The 23049-nt window shown below is 47.8% G+C and overlaps 1 protein-coding gene across 1 annotated transcript in view; it reads left to right on the top strand.

The window, feature by feature from the left end:
• LOC140385683 (beta-galactosidase-like) overlaps positions 1–23049 on the top strand; it is a 42511-nt gene that overhangs the window by 16736 nt on the left and 2726 nt on the right. Inside the window, exons 2-4 of the mRNA XM_072468088.1 lie at positions 6865–6983; positions 14424–14498; positions 15797–15886. Coding sequence (XP_072324189.1) covers positions 6865–6983; positions 14424–14498; positions 15797–15886 — 284 coding nt within the window. The remainder of the gene's footprint in view (positions 1–6864; positions 6984–14423; positions 14499–15796; positions 15887–23049) is intronic.

Here is a 23049-nt window from a genome sequence, read left to right as displayed (position 1 = left end):
GTAGGCTGCAAGTGTTGGGCACACTGGATAAGTGGGGCTTGTTCAAGGATCAGCTACTGCGTGTTCTTGATAAGTATGTACCGGTCAGACAGGGAGGAAGGCGTCGAGCGAGGGAACCGTGGTTTACCAAGGAAGTGGAATCTCTTGTTAAGAGGAAGAAGGAGGCCTATGTGAAGATGAGGTGTGAAGTTTCGGTTGGGGCGATGGATAGTTACAAGGTAGCGAGGAAGGATCTAAAGAGAGAGCTAAGACGAGCAAGGAGGGGACATGAGAAGTATTTGGCGGGAAGGATCAAAGAAAACCCAAAAGCTTTCTATAGGTATGTCAGGAATAAGCGAATGACTAGGGAAAGAGTAGGACCAGTCAAGGACAGGGATGGGAAATTGTGTGTGGAGTCTGAAGAGATAGGCGAGATACTAAATGAATATTTTTCGTCAGTATTCACTCAGGAAAAAGATAATGTTGTGGAGGAGAATGCTGAGCCCCAGGCTAATAGAATAGATGGCATTGAGGTACGTAGGGAAGAGGTGTTGGCAATTCTGGACAGGCTGAAAATAGATAAGTCCCCGGGACCTGATGGGATTTATCCTAGGATTCTATGGGAGGCCAGGGAAGAGATTGCTGGACCTTTGGCTTTGATTTTTATGTCATCATTGGCTACAGGAATAGTGCCAGAGGACTGGAGGACAGCAAATGTGGTCCCTTTGTTCAAAAAGGGGAGCAGAGACAACCCCGGCAACTATAGACCGGTGAGCCTCACGTCTGTAGTGGGTAAAGTCTTGGAGGGGATTATAAGAGACAAGATTTATAATCATCTAGATAGGAATAATATGATCAGGGATAGTCAGCATGGCTTTGTGAAGGGTAGGTCATGCCTCACAAACCTTATTGAGTTCTTTGAGAAGGTGACTGAACAGGTAGACGAGGGTAGAGCAGTTGATGTGGTGTATATGGATTTCAGCAAAGCGTTTGATAAGGTTCCCCACGGTAGGCTCTTGCAAAAAATACGGAGGCTGGGGATTGAGGGTGATTTAGAGATGTGGATCAGAAATTGGCTAGCTGAAAGAAGACAGAGGGTGGTGGTTGATGGGAAATGTTCAGAATGGAGTACAGTCACAAGTGGAGTACCACAAGGATCTGTTCTGGGGCCGTTGCTGTTTGTCATTTTTATCAATGACCTAGAGGAAGGCGCAGAAGGGTGGGTGAGTAAATTTGCAGACGATACTAAAGTCGGTGGTGTTGTCGATAGTGTGGAAGGATGTAGCAGGTTACAGAGGGATATAGATAAGCTGCAGAGCTGGGCTGAGAGGTGGCAAATGGAGTTTAATGTAGAGAAGTGTGAGGTGATTCACTTTGGAAGGAATAACAGGAATGCGGAATATTTGGCTAATGGTAAAGTTCTTGAAAGTGTGGATGAGCAGAGGGATCTCGGTGTCCATGTACATAGATCCCTGAAAGTTGCCACCCAGGTTGATAGGGTTGTGAAGAAGGCCTATGGAGTGTTGGCCTTTATTGGTAGAGGGATTGAGTTCCGGATTCGGGAGGTCATGTTGCAGCTGTACAGAACTCTGGTACGGCCGCATTTGGAGTATTGCGTACAGTTCTGGTCACCGCATTATAGGAAGGACGTGGAGGCTTTGGAGCGGGTGCAGAGGAGATTTACCAGGATGTTGCCTGGTATGGAGGGAAAATCTTATGAGGAAAGGCTGATGGACTTGAGGTTGTTTTCGTTGGAGAGAAGAAGGTTAAGAGGAGACTTAATAGAGGCATACAAAATGATCAGGGGGTTGGATAGGGTGGACAGTGAGAGCCTTCTCCCGCGGATGGATATGGCTGGCACGAGGGGACATAACTTTAAACTGAGGGGTAATAGATATTGGACAGAGGTCAGAGGTAGGTTCTTTCCGCAAAGAGTAGTGAGGCCGTGGAATGCCCTACCTGCTACAGTAGTGAACTCGCCAACATTGAGGGCATTTAAAAGTTTATTGGATAAACATATGGATGATAAGGGCATAGTGTAGGTTAGATGGCTTTTGTTTCGGTGCAACATCGTGGGCCGAAGGGCCTGTACTGCGCTGTATTGTTCTATGTTCTATGTGTGTGTGAGAGAGAGAGTGTGTGGGTGTGTGAGAGAGAGTGTGGTGTGTGTGTGAGAGAGAGTGTGGCGTGTGTGTGTGAGAGAGAGAGAGAGTGTGTGGGTGTGTGTCTGAGAGAGTGTGAGTGGGTGTGTGAGAGAGAGAGAGTGTGGGTGTGTGTGTGTGAGAGAGAGAGTGTGTGGGTGGGTATGTGTGAGAGAGAGAGTGTGGGTGTGTGACTGAGAGAGTGTGAGTGGGTGTGTGTGAGAGAGAGAGAGTGTGGGTGGGTGTGTGTGAGAGAGTGTGGGTGTGTGACTGAGAGAGTGTGAGTGGGTGTGTGAGAGAGAGAGAGAGTGTGGGTGTGTGAGAGAGAGAGCGCGTGTGTGTGTGTGAGAGAGAGTGTGGGTGTGTGTGTGTGAGAGAGAGTGTGAGTGGGTGTGTGTGAGAGAGAGCGTGTGTGGGTGTGGCTGTGTGTGTGAGAGAGAGAGAGAGTGGGTGTGTGTGAGAGAGTGTGGGTGTGTGTGAGAGAGAGAGAGAGAGAGTGTGGGTGTGTCTGAGAGAGTGTGGGTGTGTGTGTGAGAGAGAGTGTGAGTGGGTGTGTGTGAGAGAGAGAGTGGGTGTGTGAGTGAGAGAGAGTGTGGGTGTGAGAGAGAGTGTGTGTGTGTGAGAGAGAGTGTGGGTGTGTGTGAGAGAGAGTGTGTGTGGGTGTGTGAGAGAGAGAGTGGGTGTGAGAGAGAGTGTGTGTGTGTGAGAGAGAGTGTGGGTGTGTGTGAGAGAGAGAGTGTGTGGGTGTGTGAGAGAGAATGTGTGTGTGAGAGAGAGTGTGTGGGTGTGTGTGTGAGAGAGAGTGTGAGTGCGTGTGTGTGAGAGAGAGAGTGTGAGTGGGTGTGTGTGTGAGAGAGAGTGTGAGTGCGTGTGTGTGAGAGAGAGAGTGTGAGTGGGTGTGTGTATGAGAGAGAGTGTGGGGGTGTGTGTGAGTGCGTGTGTGTGAGAGAGAGTGTGAGTGTGTGAGTGCGTGTGTGTGAGAGAGAGAGTGTGAGTGGGTGTGTGTGTGTGAGTGGGTGTGTGAGAGAGAGAGTGTGGGTGTGTGTGTGAGAGAGAGAGTGTGTGGGTGGGTATGTGTGAGAGAGAGAGTGTGGGTGTGTGACTGAGAGAGTGTGAGTGGGTGTGTGTGAGAGAGAGAGAGTGTGGGTGTGTGTGTGAGAGAGAGAGTGTGTGGGTGGGTATGTGTGAGAGAGAGAGTGTGGGTGTGTGACTGAGAGAGTGTGAGTGGGTGTGTGTGAGAGAGAGAGAGTGTGGGTGTGTGACTGAGAGAGTGTGAGTGGGTGTGTGTGAGAGAGAGTGTGGGTGTGTGACTGAGAGAGTGAGAGTGGGTGTGTGTGAGAGAGAGTGTGAGTGGGTGTGTGTCTGAGAGAGTGTGAGTGGGTGTGTGTGAGAGAGAGAGTGTGGGTGTGTGACTGAGAGAGTGTGAGTGGGTGTGTGAGAGAGAGAGAGTGTGGGTGTGTGAGAGAGAGTGTGGGTGTGTGTGTGTGAGAGAGAGTGTGAGTGGGTGTGTGTGAGAGAGAGCGTGTGTGGGTGTGGGTGTGTGTGTGAGAGAGAGAGTTTGTGGGTGTGTGTGTGAGAGAGAGCGTGTGTGGCTGTGTGTGTGAGAGAGAGAGAGAGTGTGGGTGTGTGTGAGAGAGTGTGGGTGTGTGTGAGAGAGAGAGAGAGTGTGGGTGTGTCTGAGAGAGTGTGGGTGTGTGTGTGAGAGAGAGTGTGAGTGGGTGTGTGTGAGAGAGAGAGTGTGAGTGGGTGTGTGTGAGAGCGTGTGTGTGTGTGAGAGTGTGAGTGTGTGTGTGTGAGAGAGAGAGAGTATTGCTGTGTGTGTGTGTGTGTGTGTCAGAGAAGAGTGTGCCAGTGTGTGTGAGAGAGAGAGTGTGTCGGTGTGTGAGAGTGAGAGTGTGTGTGTGTGTGAGTGAGAGAGAGTGTGGGTGTGAGAGAGAGTGTGTGTGTGTGAGAGAGAGTGTGGGTGTGTGTGAGAGAGAGAGTGTGTGGGTGTGTGAGAGAGAATGTGTGTGTGAGAGAGAGTGTGAGTGCGTGTGTGTGAGAGAGAGTGTGAGTGGGTGTGTGTGTGAGAGAGAGTGTGAGTGCATGTGTGTGAGAGAGAGAGTGTGAGTGGGTGTGTGTGAGAGAGAGTGTGAGTGGGTGTGTGTGTGTGTGTGTGAGTGAGAGAGAGTGTGGGTGTGAGAGAGAGTGTGTGTGTGTGAGAGAGAGTGTGGGTGTGTGTGAGAGAGAGAGTGTGTGGGTGTGTGAGAGAGAATGTGTGTGTGAGAGAGAGTGTGAGTGCGTGTGTGTGAGAGAGAGTGTGAGTGGGTGTGTGTGTGAGAGAGAGTGTGAGTGCATGTGTGTGAGAGAGAGAGTGTGAGTGGGTGTGTGTGAGAGAGAGTGTGAGTGGGTGTGTGTGTGAGAGAGTGTGTGAGTGGGTGTGTGTGAGAGAGAGAGTATTGCTGTGTGTGAGTGTGTGTGTGTCGGTGTGTCAGAGAAGAGTGTGCCAGTGCGTGTGAGTGAGTGTGCCAGTGTGTGTGAGAGAGAGAGTGTGCCAGTGTGTGTGAGAGAGAGAGTGTGCCAGTGTGTGTGAGAGAGAGTGTGTGTGTGAGAGAGAGAATGTGTGTGTGAGAGAGAGTGTGTGGGTGTGTGTGTGAGAGAGAGTGTGAGTGGGTGTGTGTGAGAGAGAGTGTGAGTGGGTGTGTGTGAGAGAGAGTGTGAGTGGGTGTGTGTGAGAGAGAGTGTGTGTGTGTGAGAGAGAGAGAGTGGGTGTGTGAGAGAGAGAGAGTGGGTGTGTGTATGAGAGAGAGTGTGTGGGTGTGTGTGTGAGAGAGAGTGTGAGTGCGTGTGTGTGAGAGAGAGTGTGAGTGCGTGTGTGTGAGAGAGAGAGTGTGAGTGGGTGTGTGTGTGAGAGCGTGTGAGAGTGTGTGTGTGTGAGAGAGTGTGAGTGGGTGTGTGTGAGAGAGAGTATTGCTGTGTGTGTGTGTGTGTGTCGGTGTGTCAGAGAAGAGTGTGCCAGTGTGTGTGAGAGAGAGAGTGTGCCAGTGTGTGTGAGAGAGAGAGTGTGTCGGTGTGTGAGAGTGAGAGAGTGTGTGTGTGTGTGTGAGAGTATTGGTGTGTGTGTGTGAGAGAGAGAGAGTGTGTGTGTCGGTGTGTGTGTGTGTGTGTGTGTGAGAGAGTATTGGTGTGTGTGTGAGAGAGAGAGAGTGTGTCGGTATGTGTGAGAGAGAGAGTATTGCTGTGTGTGTGTGTGTGTGTGTGTGTGAGAGAGAGAGAGAGTAATGCTGTGTGTTAAAGAGATAGGATGTATAATCATCTGGAAAGGAATAATTTGATTAGACATAGTCAACACGGTTTTGTGAAGGGTAGGTCGTGCCTCACAAACCTTATTGAGTTCTTTGGGAAGGTGACCAAACAGGTGGATGTGGGTAAAGCAGTTGATGTGGTGTATATGGATTTCAGTAAAGCATTTGATAAGGTTCCCCACGGTAGGCTCCTACAGAAAATACGGAGCCATGGGATTCAGGGAGATTTAGCAGTTTGGATCAGAAATTGACTAGCTGGAAGAAGACAAAAAGTGGTGGTTGATGGGAAATGTTCAGACTGGAGTCCAGTTACTAGTGGTGTACCACAAGGATCTGTTTAGGGGCCACTGTTGTTTGTCATTTTTATAAATGACCTGGAGGAGTGCGTAGAAGGATGGGTGAGCATATTTGCCGACGACATTAATGTCGGTGGAGTTGTGGACAGTGCGGAAGGATGTTACAAGTTACAGAGGGACATAGATAAGCTGCAGCACTGGGCTGAGAGGTGGCAAATGGAGTTTAATGCAGAAAAGTGTGAGGTGATTCATTTTGGAAGGAATAACAAGAAGACAGAGTACTGGGCTAATGGTAAGATTCTTGGCAGTGTGGATGAACAGAGAGATCTCGGTGTCCATGGACAAAGATCCCTGAAAGTTGCCTCCCAGGTTGAGAGGGTTGTTAAGAAGGCGTACGGTGTGTTAGCTTTTATTGGTAGAGGGATTGAGTTTCGGAGCCATGAGGTCATGTTGCAGCTGTACAAAACTCTGGTGCGGCCGCATTTGGAGTATTGCGTGCAATTCTGGTCGCCGCATTATAGGAAGGATGTGGAAGCATTGGAAAGGGTGAAGAGGAGATTTACCAGAATGTTGCCTGGTATGGAGGGAAGATCTTATGAGGAAAGGCTGAGGGACTTGAGGCTGTTTTCGTTAGAGAGAAGAAGGTTAAGAGGTGACTTAATTGAGGCATACAAGATGATCAGAGGATTGGATAGGGTGGACAGTGAGAGCCTTTATCCTCGGATGGTGATGTCTAGCACGAGGGAAATAGCTTTAAATTGAGGGGAGATAGATATAGGACAGATGTCAGAGGTAGGTTCTTTACTCAGAGAGTAGTAGGGGTGTGGAATTCCCTGCCTGCAACAGTAGAGGACTCGCCAACACTAACGGTATTCAAATGGTCATTGGATAGACATATGGACGATAAGGGAATAGTGTAGATGGGCTTTAGAGTGGTTTCACAGGTCGGCGCAACATCGAGGGCCGAAGGGCCTGTACTGCGCTGTAATGTTCTATGTTCTATTGTCTATGTGTGTGAGAGAGAGAAATGCTGTGCGTGTGAGAGAGAGAGTGTGTGTGTCGGTATGTGCGAGAGTGTGTGTGGGTGTGTATCTGTACATGTACGAGCTGGGGGTGGGGGATGGGGAGATACTGTCGAGATCCTGACTAATTCCTCCTTCGCAGGTGCTGACTACAACAACAAGTTCCGGCCAATCACCACCAGTTACGATTACAATGCGCCCCTGTCTGAAGCAGGAGATCCGACAGAGAAGTTTTACGCACTGCGGGATGTGATTAGTAAGGTATGGCCGATTGACACTCACACGGTATCAGGAAGGGATCATTGGACTGGGGCCCTGGAGAGGCTGACTCTGGTTGTGGCGGGGTGGTGGGGGGGGGGGGGGGAAAGGCTTTAGGATAGGGGAGTCTGATCAAAGGTTTGCTGGGTAGAAGGTGTGGTGATGCAATGGAGATAAAGAAGATTCAGATTTTAAAGGACGTGGTACAGAATATAACTTTGAAATGTCCATGAGCTCGCCTTTGTTGAATTGCTTCCAGATGAAAGGTAAAAATGAGAAACATTTTACAGTTTAAAAAAAATTAAAAACCAATTGGAAATGAAAAAAACCCAAATTAAATCTAATAAAATAAAATAGAGATGCAGGTCAGGTGATGTGTTGTTCCTGCGTGATGTGGGAGCTGGTGGACCGAGTTGAGGAGGAACTTCTTCACCCAAAGGGTTGTGAATCTTGGCAATTCCCTGCCCAGTGAAGCAGTCGAGGCTGCCTCGATTGGATGTTCTTAAGGCAAAGATAGATAGATTTTTGAACAGTAAAGGAATACGGGTTATGGTGAGTGGGTGGGTAAGTGGAGCTGAGTCCACAAAAAGATCAGCCATGATATCATTGAATGACGGAGCAGGCTCGAGGGGCCAGGTGGTCGAATCTTGCTCCTCGTTTTTATGACCATATTGTGGCTCCCAGTGAGCACGTCTGTCGTGAGTGTTGGTTGCTCGAGGAACTCCAGCTCAGAGTTAATGAGCTGGATTCTGAGCTTCAGACACAGGGAGAGGGAGAGGTACCTGGACACTGTGTTCCAGGAGACAGTCACACCCCTTAGAATAACCAACTTAAATTCGGCCAGTGGTCAGAGACAGGAGGGTGTGGCTGCGAGTGAGACAGGTAGAGGGACCCAGGAGGTAGGGTTTCAGGAGCCTCAGTCCTTGTCCACCAGCTTTGGGATTCTTGCTCCCTGTGTGGACAGGAACGGGGACTGGAGGGAGGATGAGCAAACTGACCACAGCACCATGGCACAGGGAGCCGTTCAAGTGGGGGAGAGAATAGAAATGTAGTCGTAATTGGGGATAGTATAGTTAGGGGCATAGACACTGCTCTCTGTGACCAGGATTGAGAATCCCGAAGGCTATGTTGCCTGCCTGGTGCTCGGGATTGGGATATTTCATCTGGGCTGCAGCGAAACCTGGAGTGGGAGGGTAAATATCCAGTTGTCATGGTCCACATAGGTACCAACAACACAGGTAGAACAGGAACAGAGATTCTGCCAAGCGGGTATGATCAGCTAGGAGCTAAATGAAAAAGCAGAACCAAAAAGGTAAGAATCTCTGAATTACTACCTAAGCTACGAGCTAATTGGCACCGGGTCAATAATATTAAGGAGGTAAGAATGGGTTTGAATTCATGGGACATTGGCACCAGTACTGGGGAAGGAGGGAGCTGTTCCGAATCACGCTGGGGCCAGAGTCCTGGTGAATCAGCTAACTAGGGCTTTAAACAGAATGGGGGGGGGGGGGGGGGGGGCGTTCAGTTTGAGGGAAAATTAGAAAATCAAAGTTAAAGGACAGGGTAAGTGTGTAGGTGAATGATGACATGGACTGTTACCAGAAAATAACAGGAAGGGACAGAGTGTGTGAACATTATGTTACACCAAGAAATCAGACAAGAGCAGCGAGATTTGATAATGGAACAGATTTTAAAACTTTGTATCTAAATGCACGAAGCATTCGGAACTAAACTAATGAGTTAACGACGCACCGAGAGACAGAGTAATGATTTGATGGTGATTCCAAAGACATGGTTACAAGGAGATCAGAAATGGGAGTTGAATATCCAAGGGTTCCCAGTGTTTCGGAAGGATAGACAGAAAGAAAAAGGAGGTGGTGCAGCTGCTGGTAAAGGAAGGGATCAGTGCTGTAGTAAGAAGTCTTACAACAACAGGTTAAAGTCCAACAGGTTTGTTTCGAATCACTAGCTTTCGGAGAGCTGCTCCTTCCTCAGGTGTATGTTCCAGAAACATATATATAGACAGATTCAAAGATGCCAAACAATGCTTGGAATGCGAGCATTAGCAGGTGATTAAATCTTTACAGATCCAGAGATGGGGTAACCCCAGGTTAAAGAGGTGTGAATTGTATCAAGCCAGGACAGTTGGTAGGATTTCGCAGGCCAGATGGTGGGGGATGAATGTAATGCGACATGAATCCCAGGTCCCGGTTGAGGCCGCACGCATGTGTGCGGAACTTGGCGATAAGTTTCTGCTCGGCGATTCTGCGTTGTTGCGCGTCCTGAAGGCCGCCTTGGAGAACGCTTACCCGGAGATCAGAGGCTGAATGCCCTTGACTGCTGAAGTGTTCCCCGACTGGAAGGGAACCTTCCTGCCTGGTGATTGTTGCGCGATGTCCGCACGCTGGCGTCTCCACATCGTCGTGAGAAGTGATAGTGCCCTGGAGATCAAGTCGTGGAATCAGACTGGGGAGAAATAAGAAATAGGAAAGGAAAGAAGTGGGAGTAATCTATCGGTCCCCAAACAGTAGTTCCATGGGTCACAGCATAAACCATGAAATATTAGACGCTTGGAAGAAAGGTATGACAATAATCATGGGTGATTTTAATATGCGTATAGACTGGATTAGTCAAATTGGTAGGAATAGCCTGGAGGGAGAGTTCACTGAGCGTATCGGAGATTGTTTCTTGAAACAATATGTTGTGGAACCAACCAGAGAGCAGGCTATTCTGGATTTGGAATTGTGTAATGAGGAGGGGTTAATTAATGACCTCATCCTCTGGGGAAGAGTGATCATAGCATGTCGAATTTCAAATTCAGTTTGAGGGCGACAAGCTGGAGTGCCAGACACGTGTTCTGGACTTAGCCCAAGAGGACAAATTTGGCCCGAGTGGACTGGGCAGGAAGACTAAAAGATCGGAAATACTGTCCTGCGAGTGTTTGATGGGGACAGTGTACAAAGAACAAAGAAATGTACAGCACAGGAACAGGCCCTTCGGCCCTCCAAGCCCGTGCCGACCATGCTGCCCGACTAAACTACAATCTTCTACACTTCCTGGGTCCGTATCCCTCTATTCCCATCCTATTCATGTATTTGTCAAGATGCCCCTTAAATGTCACTATCGTCCCTGCTTCCACCACCTCCTCCGGTAGCGAGTTCCAGGCACCAACTACCCTCTGCGTAAAAAACTTGCCTCGTACATCTACTCTAAACCTTGCCCCTCTCACCTTAAACCTATGTCCCCTAGTAATTGACCCCTCTACCCTGGGGAAAAGCCTCTGACTATCCACTCTGTCTATGCCCCTCATAATTTTGTAGACCTCTATCAAGTCTCCCCTCAACCTCCTTCGTTCCAGTGAGAACAAACCGAGTTTATTCAATCGCTCCTCATAGCTTATGCCCTCCATACCAGGCAACATTCTGGTAAATCTCTTCTGCACCCTCTCTAAAGCCTCCACATCCTTCTGGTCGTGTGGCGACCAGAATTGAACACTATACTCCAAGTGTGGTCTAACTAAGGTTCTATACAGCTGCAACATGACTTGCCAATTCTTATACTCAATGTCCCGGCCAATGAAGGCAAGCATGCCGTATACCGTCTTGACTACCTTCTCCACCTGTGTAGCCCCTTTCAATGACCTGTGGACCTGTGCTCCTAGATCTCTTTGACTTTCAATACTCGAGGGTTCTACCATTCACTGTATATTCCCTACCTGCATTAGACCTTCCAAAATGCATTACCTCACATTAGTCCGGATTAAACTCCATCTGCCATCTCTCCGCCCAAGTCTCCAGACAATCTAAATCCTGCTGTATCCTCCGACAGACCTCATCGCTATCCGCAATTCTACCAGCCTTTGTGTCGTCTGCAAACTTACTAATCAGACCAGTTACATTTTCCTCCAAATCATTTATATATACTACAAAGAGCAAAGGTCCCAGCACTGATCCCTGTGGAACACCACTGGTCACAGCCCTCCAATTGGAAAAGCATCCTTCCATTGCTACTCTCTGCCTTCTATGACCTAGCCAGTTCTGTATCCACCTTGCCAGCTCACCCCTGATCCCGTGTGACTTCACCTTTTGTACTAGTCTACCATGAGGGACCTTGTCAAAGGCCTTACTGAAGTCCATATAGACAACATCAACTGCCCTACCTGCATCAGTCATCTTAGTGACCTACTCGAAAAACTCTATCAAGTTAGTGAGACACAACCTCCCCTTCACAAAACCATGCTGCCTCTCACTAATACGTCCATTTGCTTCCAAATGGGAGTAGATCCTGTCTCTAAGAATTCTCTCCAGTAATTTCCCTACCACTGAAGTAAGGCTCACCGGCCTGTAGTTCCCTGGATTATCCTTGCTACTTTTCTTAAACAGAGGAACAACATTGGCTATTCTCCAGTCCTCCGGGTCATCACCTGAAGACAGTGAGGATCCCAAGATTTCTGTCAAGGCCTCAGCAATTTCCTCTCCAGCCTCCTTCAGTATTCTGGGGTAGATCCCATCAGGCCCTGGGGACTTATCTACCTTAATATTTTTTAAGACACCCAACACCTCGTCTTTTTGGATCTCAATGAGACCCAGGCTATCTACACACCCTTCTCCAGACTCAACATCTACCAATTTCTTCTCTTTGGTGAATACTGATGCAAAGTATTCATTTAGTACCTCGCCCATTTCCTCTGGCTCCACACATAGATTACCTTGCCTATCCTTCAGTGGGCCAACCCTTTCCCTGGCTACCCTCTTGCTTTTTATGTACGTGTAAAAAGCCTTGGGATTTTCCTTAACCCTATTTGCCAATGACTTTTCGTGACCCCTTCTAGCCCTCCTGACTCCTTGCTTAAGTTCCTTCCTACTTTCCTTATATTCCACACAGGCTTCGTCTGTTCCCAGCCTTTTAGCCCTGACAAATGCCTCCTGTTTCTTTTTGACGAGGCCTACAATATCTCTCGTCATCCAAGGTTCCCGAAAATTGCCGTATTTATCCTTCTTCCTCACAGGAACATGCCGGTCCTGAATTCCTTTCAACTGCCACTTGAAAGCCTCCCACATGTCAGATGTTGATTTGCCCTCAAACAGCCACCCCCAATCTATGATCTTCAGTTCCCGCCTAATATTGTTATAATTAGCCTTCCCCCAATTTAGCACCTTCATCCTAGGACCACTCTTATCCTGGTCCACCAGCACTTTAAAACTTACTGAATTGTGGTCACTGTTACCGAAATGCTCCCCTACTGAAACATCTACCACCTGGCCGGGCTCATTCCCCAATACCAGGTCCAGTACCGCCCCTTCCCTAGTTGGACTGTCTACATATTGTTTTAAGAAGCCCTCCTGGATGCTCCTTACAAACTCCGCCCCATCTAAGCCCCTGGCACTAAGTGAGTCCCAGTCAATATTGGGGAAGTTGAAGTCTCCCATCTTGTTGTGTTTACTCTTTTCCAAAATCTGTCTACCTATCTGCTCCTCTATCTCCCGCTGGCTGTTGGGAGGCCTGTAGTAAACCCCCAACATTGTGACTGCACCCTTCTTATTCCTGATCTCTACCCATATAGCCTCACTGCCCTCTGAGGTGTCCTCCCGCAGTACAGCTGTGATATTCTCCCGAACCAGTAGCGCAACTCCGCCTCCCCTTTTACATCCCCCTCTATCCCGCCTGAAACATCTAAATCCTGGAATGTTTAGCTGCCAATCCTGCCCTTCCCTCAACCAGGTCTCTGTAATGGCAACAACATCATAGTCCCAAGTACTAATCCAAGCTCTAAGTTCATCTGCCTTACCCGTAATACTTCTTGCATTAAAACATATGCACTTCAGGCCACCAGACCCGCTGTGTTCAGCAACTTCTCCCTGTCTGCTCCACCTCAGAGCCCCACTGTCCCTATTCCCTAGTTCTCCCTCAATGCTCTCACCTTCTGATCTATTGCTCCCGTGCCCACCCCCCTGCCATACTAGTTTAAACCCTCCCGTGTGACACTAGCAAACCTCGCGGCCAGGATATTTATGCCTCTCCGGTTTAGATGCAACCCGTCCTTCTTATATAGGTCACACCTGCCCCGGAAGAGCTCCCAGTGGTCCAGATAACGGAAACCCTCCCTCCTACACCAGCTGTTTAGCCACGTGTTTAGCTGCTCTATCTTCCTATTTCTAGCCTCACTGGCACGTGGCACAGGGAGTAATCCCGAGATTACAACCCTAGAGGTCCTGTCTTTTAACTTTCTGCCTAGCTCCCTGAACTCCTGCTGCAGGACCTCATGCCCCTTCCTGCCTATGTCGTTAGTACCAATATGTACAATGACCTTTGCCTGTTTGCCCTCCCCCTTCAGGATGCCCTCTACCCTTTCGGAGACATCCTGGACCCTGGCACCAGGGAGGCAACATACCATCCTGGAGTCTCTTTCACGTCCACAGAAGCGCCTATCTGTGCCCCTGACTATAGAGTCCCCTATTACTATTGCTCTTCTGCGCTTTGACCCTCCCTTCTGAACATCAGAGCCAGCCGTGGTGCCACCGCTCTGGCTGCTGCTGTTTTCCCCTGATAGGCTATCCCCCCGACAGTATCCAAAGGGGTATATCTGTTCGAGAGGGGGACAACCACAGGGGATTCCTGCACTGACTGCCTGCCCTTTCTGGTGGTCACTCATTTCTCTGTCTGCACCTTGGGTGTGACCACATTTGTAGAGGGAGCTTTACTCTGTATCTAACCCCGTGCTGTACCTGTCCTGGGAGTGTTTGATGGGGACAGTGTAGAGGGAGCTTTACTCTGTATCTAACCCCGTGCTGTACATGTCCTGGGAGTGTTTGATGGGGACAGTGTAGGGGGAGCTTTACTCTGTATCTAACCCTGTGCTGTACCTGTCCTGGAAGTGTTTGATGGGGACAGTGCAGAGGGAGCTTTACTCTTTATCTAACCCCGTGCTGTGCCTGTTTGGGAGTGTTTGATGGGGACAGTGTAGAGGGAGCTTTACTCTGTATCTAACCCCGTGCTGTACCTGTCCTGGGAGTGTTTGATGGGGACAGTGTAGAGGGAGCTTTACTCTGTACCTAACCCCGTGCTGTACCTGTCCTGGAAGTGTTTGATGGGGACAGTGTAGAGGGAGCTTTACTCTGTATCTAACCCCGTGCTGTGCCTGTTTGGGAGTGTTTGATGGGGACAGTGTAGAGGGAGCTTTACTCTGTACCTAACCCCGTGCTGTACCTGTCCTGGGAGTGTTTGATGGCGACAGTGTAGAGGGAGCTTTACTCTGTATCTAACCCCGTGCTGTACCTGTCCTGGGAGTATTTGATGGGGACAGTGTAGAGGGAGCTTTACTCTGTATCTAACCCCGTGCTGTACCTGTCCTGGGAGTGTTTGATGGGGACAGTGTATATTTATTTGTTGCTGTGACATATTCCAGCTGATTTTTTATTTTGTCCCTCTTTTACTATTCCTCAGTTTCGAGAGATCCCTGTGGGTCCAGTCCCTCCACCTACAGCGAAGTTTGCCTACGGCAGTGTCCCCATGACAAAGGTCAGTTACATACATAGATAATAGAAGATAGGAGGAGGCCTTTTGGCCCTTCGAGCCTGCTCCGCCATTCATCACCATCATGGCTGACCATCCAACTCAATAGCCTAATCCTGCTTTCTCCCCATAGCCTTTGATCCCATTCTCCCCAAGTGCGATATCCAGCCGCCTCTTGAATATATTCAGAGTTTTAGCATCAACTACTTCCTGTGGTGATGAATTCCACAGGCTCACCACTCTTTGTGTGAAGAAATGTCTCCTTATCTCTGTCCGAAATACCTTACCCTGAATCCTCAGACTGTGACCCCTGGTTCTGGACACACCCATCATTGGTAACATCTTCCCTGCATCTACCCTGTCCAGTCCTGTTAGAATTTTATAGTCTCTATGAGATCCCCCCTCATTCTTCTGAACTCCAGCGAGAACACTCCCAACCTCATCAATCTCTCCTCATACATCAGTCCCGCCATCCCAGGAATCAGCCTGGTAAACCTTCGCTGCTCTCCCTCGAGAGCAAGAACATCCTTCCTCAGAGAAGGAGACCAAAACTGCCCACAATACTCCAGGTGTGGCCTCACCAAGGCCCTGTACAATTGCAGCAACAATCCCTGCTTCTATACTCGAAACCTCTCGCAATGAAGGCCAACATACCATTAGCCTTCTTTACCGCCTGCTGCACCTGCATGCTTACCTTCAGCGACTGGTGCACAAGGACACCCAGGTCCCGCTGCACACTCCCCTCTCCCAATTTACAATCATTCAGATAGTAATCTGCATTCCTGTTTTTGCTTCCGAAGTGAATAACCTCACATTTATCCAAATTTATCCGCTATAAAGTCCTTGGTAATGGATTCAAGCATTTTCCCCACTCCCGATGTTAGGCTTACTGGTCTATAATTCCCTGCTTTCTCTCTACCTCCCTTTTTGAATATCGGAGTGACGTGAGCTACCCTCCAATCTGCAGGGACAGTTCCAGAGTCTATAGAATCCCGGAAGATGTCCACCAATGTGTCCACTATTTCCAGAGCCACCTCCTTAAGCTCTCTGGGATGCAGATTCTCAGGCCCTGGGGATTTATCCGCCTTCAATCCCATCAATTTCCCCAGCACCATCTCTCTACTAATGTTGATCTCCCTCAGTTCTTCCCTCTCACTAAACCTTTCATTCTCCAACGTTTCTGGGATCTGATTTGTGTCCTCGTTTGTGAAGACAGAACCAAAGTATGCATTCAGTTTTTGAATTGTAAAGTGTGACTCTAGACCCTCGGTGTGTCTCAGGCTGACTGCTGTTTTATCTTTCAGTACGGACCACTGCTGGACTTTCTGGATGTGCTTACACGAGGGCAAGTGGTCAACAGCACCTACCCTTTAACCTTTGAGCAAATGCACCAGGTAGGAGTTAGAACATATATAGAACATAGAACAATACAGCGCAGTACAGGCCCTTCGGCCCACGATGTTGCACCGAAACAAAAGCCATCTAACCTACACTATGCCATTATCATCCATATGTTTATCCAATAAACTTTTAAATGCCCTCAATGTTGGCGAGTTCACTACTGTAGCAGGTAGGGCATTCCACGGCCTCACTACTCTTTGCGTAAAGAACCTACCTCGGTCCTATATCTATTACCCCTCAGTTTAAAGTTATGCCCCCTCGTGCGAGCCATATCCATCCGCGGGAGAAGGCTCTCACTGTCCACCCTATCCAACCCCCTGATCATTTTGTATGCCTCTATTAAGTCTCCTCTTAACCTTCTTCTCTCCAACGAAAACAACCTCAAGTCCATCAGCCTTTCCTCATAAGATTTTCCCTCCATACCAGGCAACATCCTGGTAAATCTCCTCTGCACCCGCTCCAAAGCCTCCACGTCCTTCCGAGAATGCGGTGACCAGAACTGTACGCAATACTCCAAATGCGGCCGTACCAGAGTTCTGTACAGCTGCAACATGACCTCCCGACTCCGGAACTCAATCCCTCTACCAATAAAGGCCAACACTCCATAGGCCTTCTTCACAACCCTATCAACCTGGGTGGCAACTTTCAGGGATCTATGTACATGGACACCTAGATCCCTCTGCTTATCCACACTTTCAAGAACTTTACCATTAGCCAAATATTCCGCATTCCTGTTATTCCTTCCAAAGTGAATCACCTCACACTTCTCTACATTAAACTCCATTTGCCACCTCTCAGCCCAGCTCTGCAGCTTATCTATATCCCTCTGTAACCTGCTACATCCTTCCACACTATCGACAACACCACCGACTTTAGTATCGTCTGCAAATTTACTCACCCGCCCTTCTGCGCCTTCCTCTAGGTCATTGATAAAAATGACAAACAGCAACGGCCCCAGAACAGATCCTTGTGGTACTCCACTTGTGACTGTACTCCATTCTGAACATTTCCCATCAACCACCACCCTCTGTCTTCTTTCAGCTAGCCAATTTCTGATCCACATCTCTAAATCACCCTCAATCCCCAGCCTCCGTATTTTTTGCAATAGCCTACCGTGGGGAACCTTATCAAACGCTTTGCTGAAATCCATATACACCACATCAACTGCTCTACCCTCGTCTACCTGTTCAGTCACCTTCTCAAAGAACTCAATAAGGTTTGTGAGGCATGACCTACCCTTCACAAAGCCATGCTGACTATCCCTGATCATATTATTCCTATCTAGATGATTATAAATCTTGTCTCTTATAATCCCCTCCAAGACTTTACCCACTACAGACGTGAGGCTCACCGGTCTATAGTTGCCGGGGTTGTCTCTGCTCCCCTTTTTGAACAAAGGGACCACATTTGCTGTCCTCCAGTCCTCTGGCACTATTCCTGTAGCCAATGATGACATAAAAATCAAAGCCAAAGGTCCAGCAATCTCTTCCCTGGCCCCCCATAGAATCCTAGGATAAATCCCATCAGGTCCCGGGAACTTATCTATTTTCAGCCTGTCCAGAATTGCCAACACCTCTTCCCTACGTACCTCAATGCCATCTATTCTATTAGCCTGGGGCTCAGCATTCTCCTCCACAACATTATCTTTTTCCTGAGTGAATACTGACGAAAAATATTCATTTAGTATCTCGCCTATCTCTTCAGACTCCACACACAATTTCCCATCCCTGTCCTTGACTGGTCCTACTCTTTCCCTAGTCATTCGCTTATTCCTGACATACCTATAGAAAGCTTTTGGGTTTTCCTTGATCCTTCCTGCCAAATACTTCTCATGTCCCCTCCTTGCTCGTCTTAGCTCTCTCTTTAGATCCTTCCTCGCTACCTTGTAACTATCCATCGCCCCAACCGAAACTTCACACTTCATCTTCACAATAGGCCTCCTTCTTCCTCTTAACAGGAGATTCCACTTCCTTGGTAAACCACGGTTCCCTCGCTCGACGCCTTCCTCCCTGTCTGACCGGTACATACTTATCAAGAACACGCAGTAGCTGATCCTTGAACAAGCCCCACTTATCCAGTGTGCCCAACACTTGCAGCCTACTTCTCCACCTTATCCCCCCCAAGTCACGTCTAATGGCATCATAATTGCCCTTCCCCCAGCTATAACTCTTGCCCTGCGGTGTATACTTATCCCTTTCCATCATTAACGTAAACGTCACCGAATTGTGGTCACTGTCCCCAAAGTGCTCTCCTACCTCCAAATCCAACACCTGGCCTGGTTCATTACCCAAAACCAAATCCAACGTGGCCTTGCCTCTTGTTGGCCTGTCAACATATTGTTTCAGGAAACCCTCCTGCACACACTGTACAAAAAACGACCCATCTATTGTAATCGAACTATATCTTTTCCAGTCAATATTTGGAAAGGTAAAGTCTCCCATAATAACTACCCTGTTACTTTCGCTCTTATCCAGAATCATCTTCGCCATCCTTTCCTCTACATCCCTAGAACTATTAGGAGGCCTATAAAAAACTCCCAACAGGGTGACCTCTCCTTTCCTGTTTCTAACTTCAGCCCATACTACCTCGGAAGAAGAGTCCCCATCTAGCATCCTCTCCGCCACCGTAATACTGCTCTTGACTAGCAGCGCCACACCTCCCCCTCTTTTGCCTCCTTCTCTGAGCTTACTAAAACACCTAAACCCCGGAACCTGCAACATCCATTCCTGTCCCTGCTCTATCCAGGTCTCCGAAACGGCCACAACATCGAAGTCCCAGGTACCAACCCACGCTGCCAGTTCCCCTACCTTGTTTTGTATACTCCTGGCATTGAAGTAGACACACTTCAAACCACCTACCTGAACACTGGCCCCCTCCTGCGACGTCAAATCTGTGCTCCTGACCTCTATACTCTCATTCTCCCTTACCCTAAAACTACAATCCAGGTTCCCATGCCCCTGCTGCATTAGTTTAAACCCCCCCAAAGAGCACTATAAAATCTCCCCCCCAGGATATTTGTGCCCCTCAGGTTCAGATGTAGACCATCCTGTCTGTAGAGGTCCCACCTTCCCCAGAAAGAGCCCCAGTTATCCAAAAATCTGAATCCCTCCCGCCTGCACCATCCCTGTAGCCACGTGTTTAAATGCTCTCTCTCCCTATTCCTCATCTCACTATCACTTGGCACGGGCAACAACCCAGAGATAACAACTCTGTTTGTTCTAGTTCTGAGCTTCCATCCTAGCTTCCTGAAAGCCTGCCTGACATCCTTGTCCCCTTTCCTACCTATGTCGTTGGTGCCAATGTGGACCACGACTTGGGGCTGCTCCCCCTCCCCCCTAAGGACCCGGAAAACACGATCCGAGACATCACGTACCCTTGCACCTGGGAGGCAACATACCAAACGTGAGTCTCTCACGCTCCCACAAAATCTCCTATCTGTGCCCCTGACTATAGAGTCCCCAATTACTAATGCTCTGCTCCTCTCCCCCCTTCCCTTCTGAGCAACAGGGACAGACTCTGTGGCGGGGGATGGGAACCGATGCAGGAAGTTGCAAGGTAGTAAAACAGGGACAGAAACAAAAGGCAGGAAGGGGGAAAGCGAAAGGCACAGAAGCCACAGTCAAAAATCAAAAAGGGCGACAGTACAAGGTACATTGACTGAGGGGAGCTCAGTGAATAGGACCAGGAATACTAAAAGGAATAAAACGGGAAGTGAAAACATTAATGGTAAGCGACGCGGCAGGTTGTTACAGGAAGATATGGGTTCAACGACAAGGAAAATTAGGAGAAATGTTAAGAGGAAATAGAACTTAGGAGAGGTTACTGATCGAGGTGTTAAGATTCAAAACAGAGGTATAAAAGCCAACATAAGTGTACTTACCTGAATGCTCGTAGTATTCGGAATAAGGTGAATGAGTTGATGGCGCAAATCATCGTGAATGACTATGATTTAGTCGCTATTACTGAAACATGGTTAAAGTATGGTCATGACTGGGAGTTAAATATCCGAGGGTATCAAACTATTCGGAAGGACAGAGTGGATGGTAAGGGAGGTGGTGTAGCTCTGTTATTTAAGGATGACATACGGGCAATAGTAAGGGACGACATCGGTGCTATAGAGGATAAGGTTGAATCCATTTGGGTGGAAATCAGGAATAGTAAGGCGAAAAAGTCACTGATAGGAGTAGTCTATCGGCCACCAAATAGTAACATTATGGTGGGGCAGGCAATAAACAAAGAAATAACGGATGCATGTAGAAATGGTACAGCAGTTATCATGGTGGATTTTAATCTACATGTCGATTGGTTTAACCAGGTCGGTCAAGGCAGCCTTGAGGAGGAGTTTATAGAATGTATCCGCGATAGTTTCCGCGAACAGTATGTAATGGAACCTACGAGGGAACAAGCGGTCCTAGATCTGGTCCTGTGTAATGAGACAGGATTGATTCATGATCTCATAGTTAGGGATCCTCTCGGAAGGAGCGATCACAATATGGTGGAATTTAAAATACAGATGGAGGGTGAGAAGGTAAAATCAAACACTAGTGTTTTGTGCTTAAACATAGGAGATTACAATGGGATGAGAGAAGAACTAGCTAAGGTAGACTGGGAGCAAAGACTTTATGGTGAAACAGTTGAGGAACAGTGGAGAACCTTCCAAGCGATTTTTCACAGTGTTCAGCAAAGGTTTATACCAACAAAAAGGAAGGACGGTAGAAAAAGGGAAAATCGACCATGGAAATCTAAGGAAATAAGGGAGAGCATCAAATTGAAGGAAAAAGCATACAAAGTGGCAAAGATTAGTGGGAGACTAGAGGACTGGGAAATCTTTAGCGGGGAACAGAAGCTACTAAAAAAGCTATAAAGAAGAGATTATGAGAGTAAACTTGCTCAGAATATTAAAACAGATAGTAAAAGTTTCTACAAATATATAAAACAAAAAATGAGTGGCTAAGGTAAATATTGGTCCTTTCGAGGATGAGAAGGGAGATTTAATAATGGGAGATGAGGAATGGCTGAGGAACTGAACAAGTTTTTTGGGTCGGTCTTCACAGTGGAAGACACAAATAACATGCCAGTGACTGATGGAAATGAGGCTATGACAGGTAATAATAATAATAACCTTTTATTGTCACAAGTATGAAGTTACTGTGAAAAGCCCCTAGTCGCCACATTCTGGCGCCTGTTCAGGTAAGCTGGTACGGGAATTGAACTCGCACTGCTGGCTTTGTTCTGCATCACAAACCAGCTGTCTAGCCCACTGAGCTAAACCAGCCAAGGTGAGGACCTTGAGAGGATTGTTATCACTAAGGAGGTAGTGATGGGCAAGCTAATGGGGCTAAAGGTAGACAAGTCTCCTGGCCCTGTTGGGATGCATCCCAGAGTGTTAAAAGAGATGGCTAGGGAAATTGCAAATGCACTAGTGAGAATTTATCAAAATTCACTAGACTCTGGGGTGGTCCCGGCAGATTGGAATTTACCAAAAGTGACACCACTGTTTAAAAAAGGAGGTAGGCAGAAAGCGAGTAATTATAGGTCAGTTAGCTTAACTTCGGTAGTAGGGAAGATGCTGGAATCTATCATCAAGGAAGAAATAGCGAGGCATCTGGATGGAAATTGTCCCATTGGGCAGATGCAGCATGGGTTCATAAAGGGCAGGTCGTGCCTAACTAATTTAGTGGAATTGTTTGACGACATTACCAGAGCGGTAGATAACGGGGAACCAATGGATGTGGTATATCTGGATTTCCAGAAAGCCTTTGACAAGGTGCCACACAAAAGGTTGCAACATAAGATAAAGATGCATGGCATTAAGGGGAAAGTAGGAGCATGGATAGAGGATTGGTTAATTAATAGAAAGCAAAGAGTGGATAGGTGTTTCTCTGGTTGGCAATCAGTATCTAATGGTGTCCCTCAGGGATCAGTGTTGGGCCCACAATTGTTCACAATTTATGTAGATGATTTGGAGTTGGGGACCAAGGGCAATGTGTCCAAGTTTGCAGACGACACTAAGATGAGTGGTAAAGCAAAAAGTGCAGAGGATACTGGAAGTCTGCAGAGGGATTTGGATAGGCTAAGTGAATGGGCTACGGTCTGGCAGATGGAATACAATGTTGACAAATGTGAGGTTATCCCTTTTGGTAGGAATAACAGCAAAAGGGATTATTTAAATGATAAAATATTAAATCATGCTGCTGTGCAGAGAGACCTGGGTGTGCTAGTGCATGAGTCGCAAAAAGTTGGTTTACAGGTGCAACAGGTGATTAAGGTGGCAAATGGAATTTTGTCCTTCATTGCTAGAGGGATGGAGTTTAAGACTAGGGAGGTAATGCTGCAATTGTACAAGGTGTTAGTGAGGCCACACCTGGAGTATTGTGTTCAGTTTTGGTCTCATTACCTGAGAAAGGACGTACTGGCACTGGAGGGTGTGCAGAGGAGATTCACTAGGTTAATCCCAGAGCTGATGGGGTTGGATTACGAGGAGAGGTTGAGTAGACTGGGACTGTACTCATTGGAGTTTAGAAGGATGAGGGAGAATCTTATAGAAACATATAAAATTATGAAGGGAATAGTTAGGATAGATGCGGGCAGGTTGTGTCCACTGGCGGGTGAAAACAGAACTAGGGGGCATAGCCTCAAAATAAGGGGAAGTAGATTTAGGACTGAGTTTAGGAGGAACTTCTTCACATAAAGGGTTGTGAATCTATGGAATTCCTTGCCCAGTGAAGCAGTAGAGGCTCCTTCATTAAATGTTTTTAAGATAAAGATGGATAGTTTTTTGAAGAATAAAGGGATTAAGGGCTCTGGTGTTCGGGCCGGAAAGTGGAGCTGAGTCCACAAAAGATCAGCCATGATCTCATTGAATGGTGGAGCAGGCTCGAGGGGCCAGATGGCCTACTCCTGCTCCGAGTTCTTATGAATCACTTCACATTTATCCAGGTTGAACTCCATCTGCCACTTCTCAGCCCAGCTCTGCATCCTGTCAATGTCCTGTTGTAACCTGCAACACTGTCTACAACTCCACCAACCTTTGTGTCATCGGCAAACTTACTAACCCACCCTTCCACTTCCTCATCCAAGTCATTTATAAAACCCAGAAAGAGCAGAGGTCACAGAACAGATCCTTGCGGGACACCGACCTCCAAGCGGAATACTT

Source organism: Scyliorhinus torazame, chromosome 2, assembly GCF_047496885.1.
Source record: "Scyliorhinus torazame isolate Kashiwa2021f chromosome 2, sScyTor2.1, whole genome shotgun sequence".
Classification (NCBI taxonomy): domain Eukaryota; kingdom Metazoa; phylum Chordata; class Chondrichthyes; order Carcharhiniformes; family Scyliorhinidae; genus Scyliorhinus; species Scyliorhinus torazame.
The sequence above is the reverse complement of the archived record's forward strand: the minus strand, read 5'-3'. Positions and strand labels throughout refer to the sequence as shown.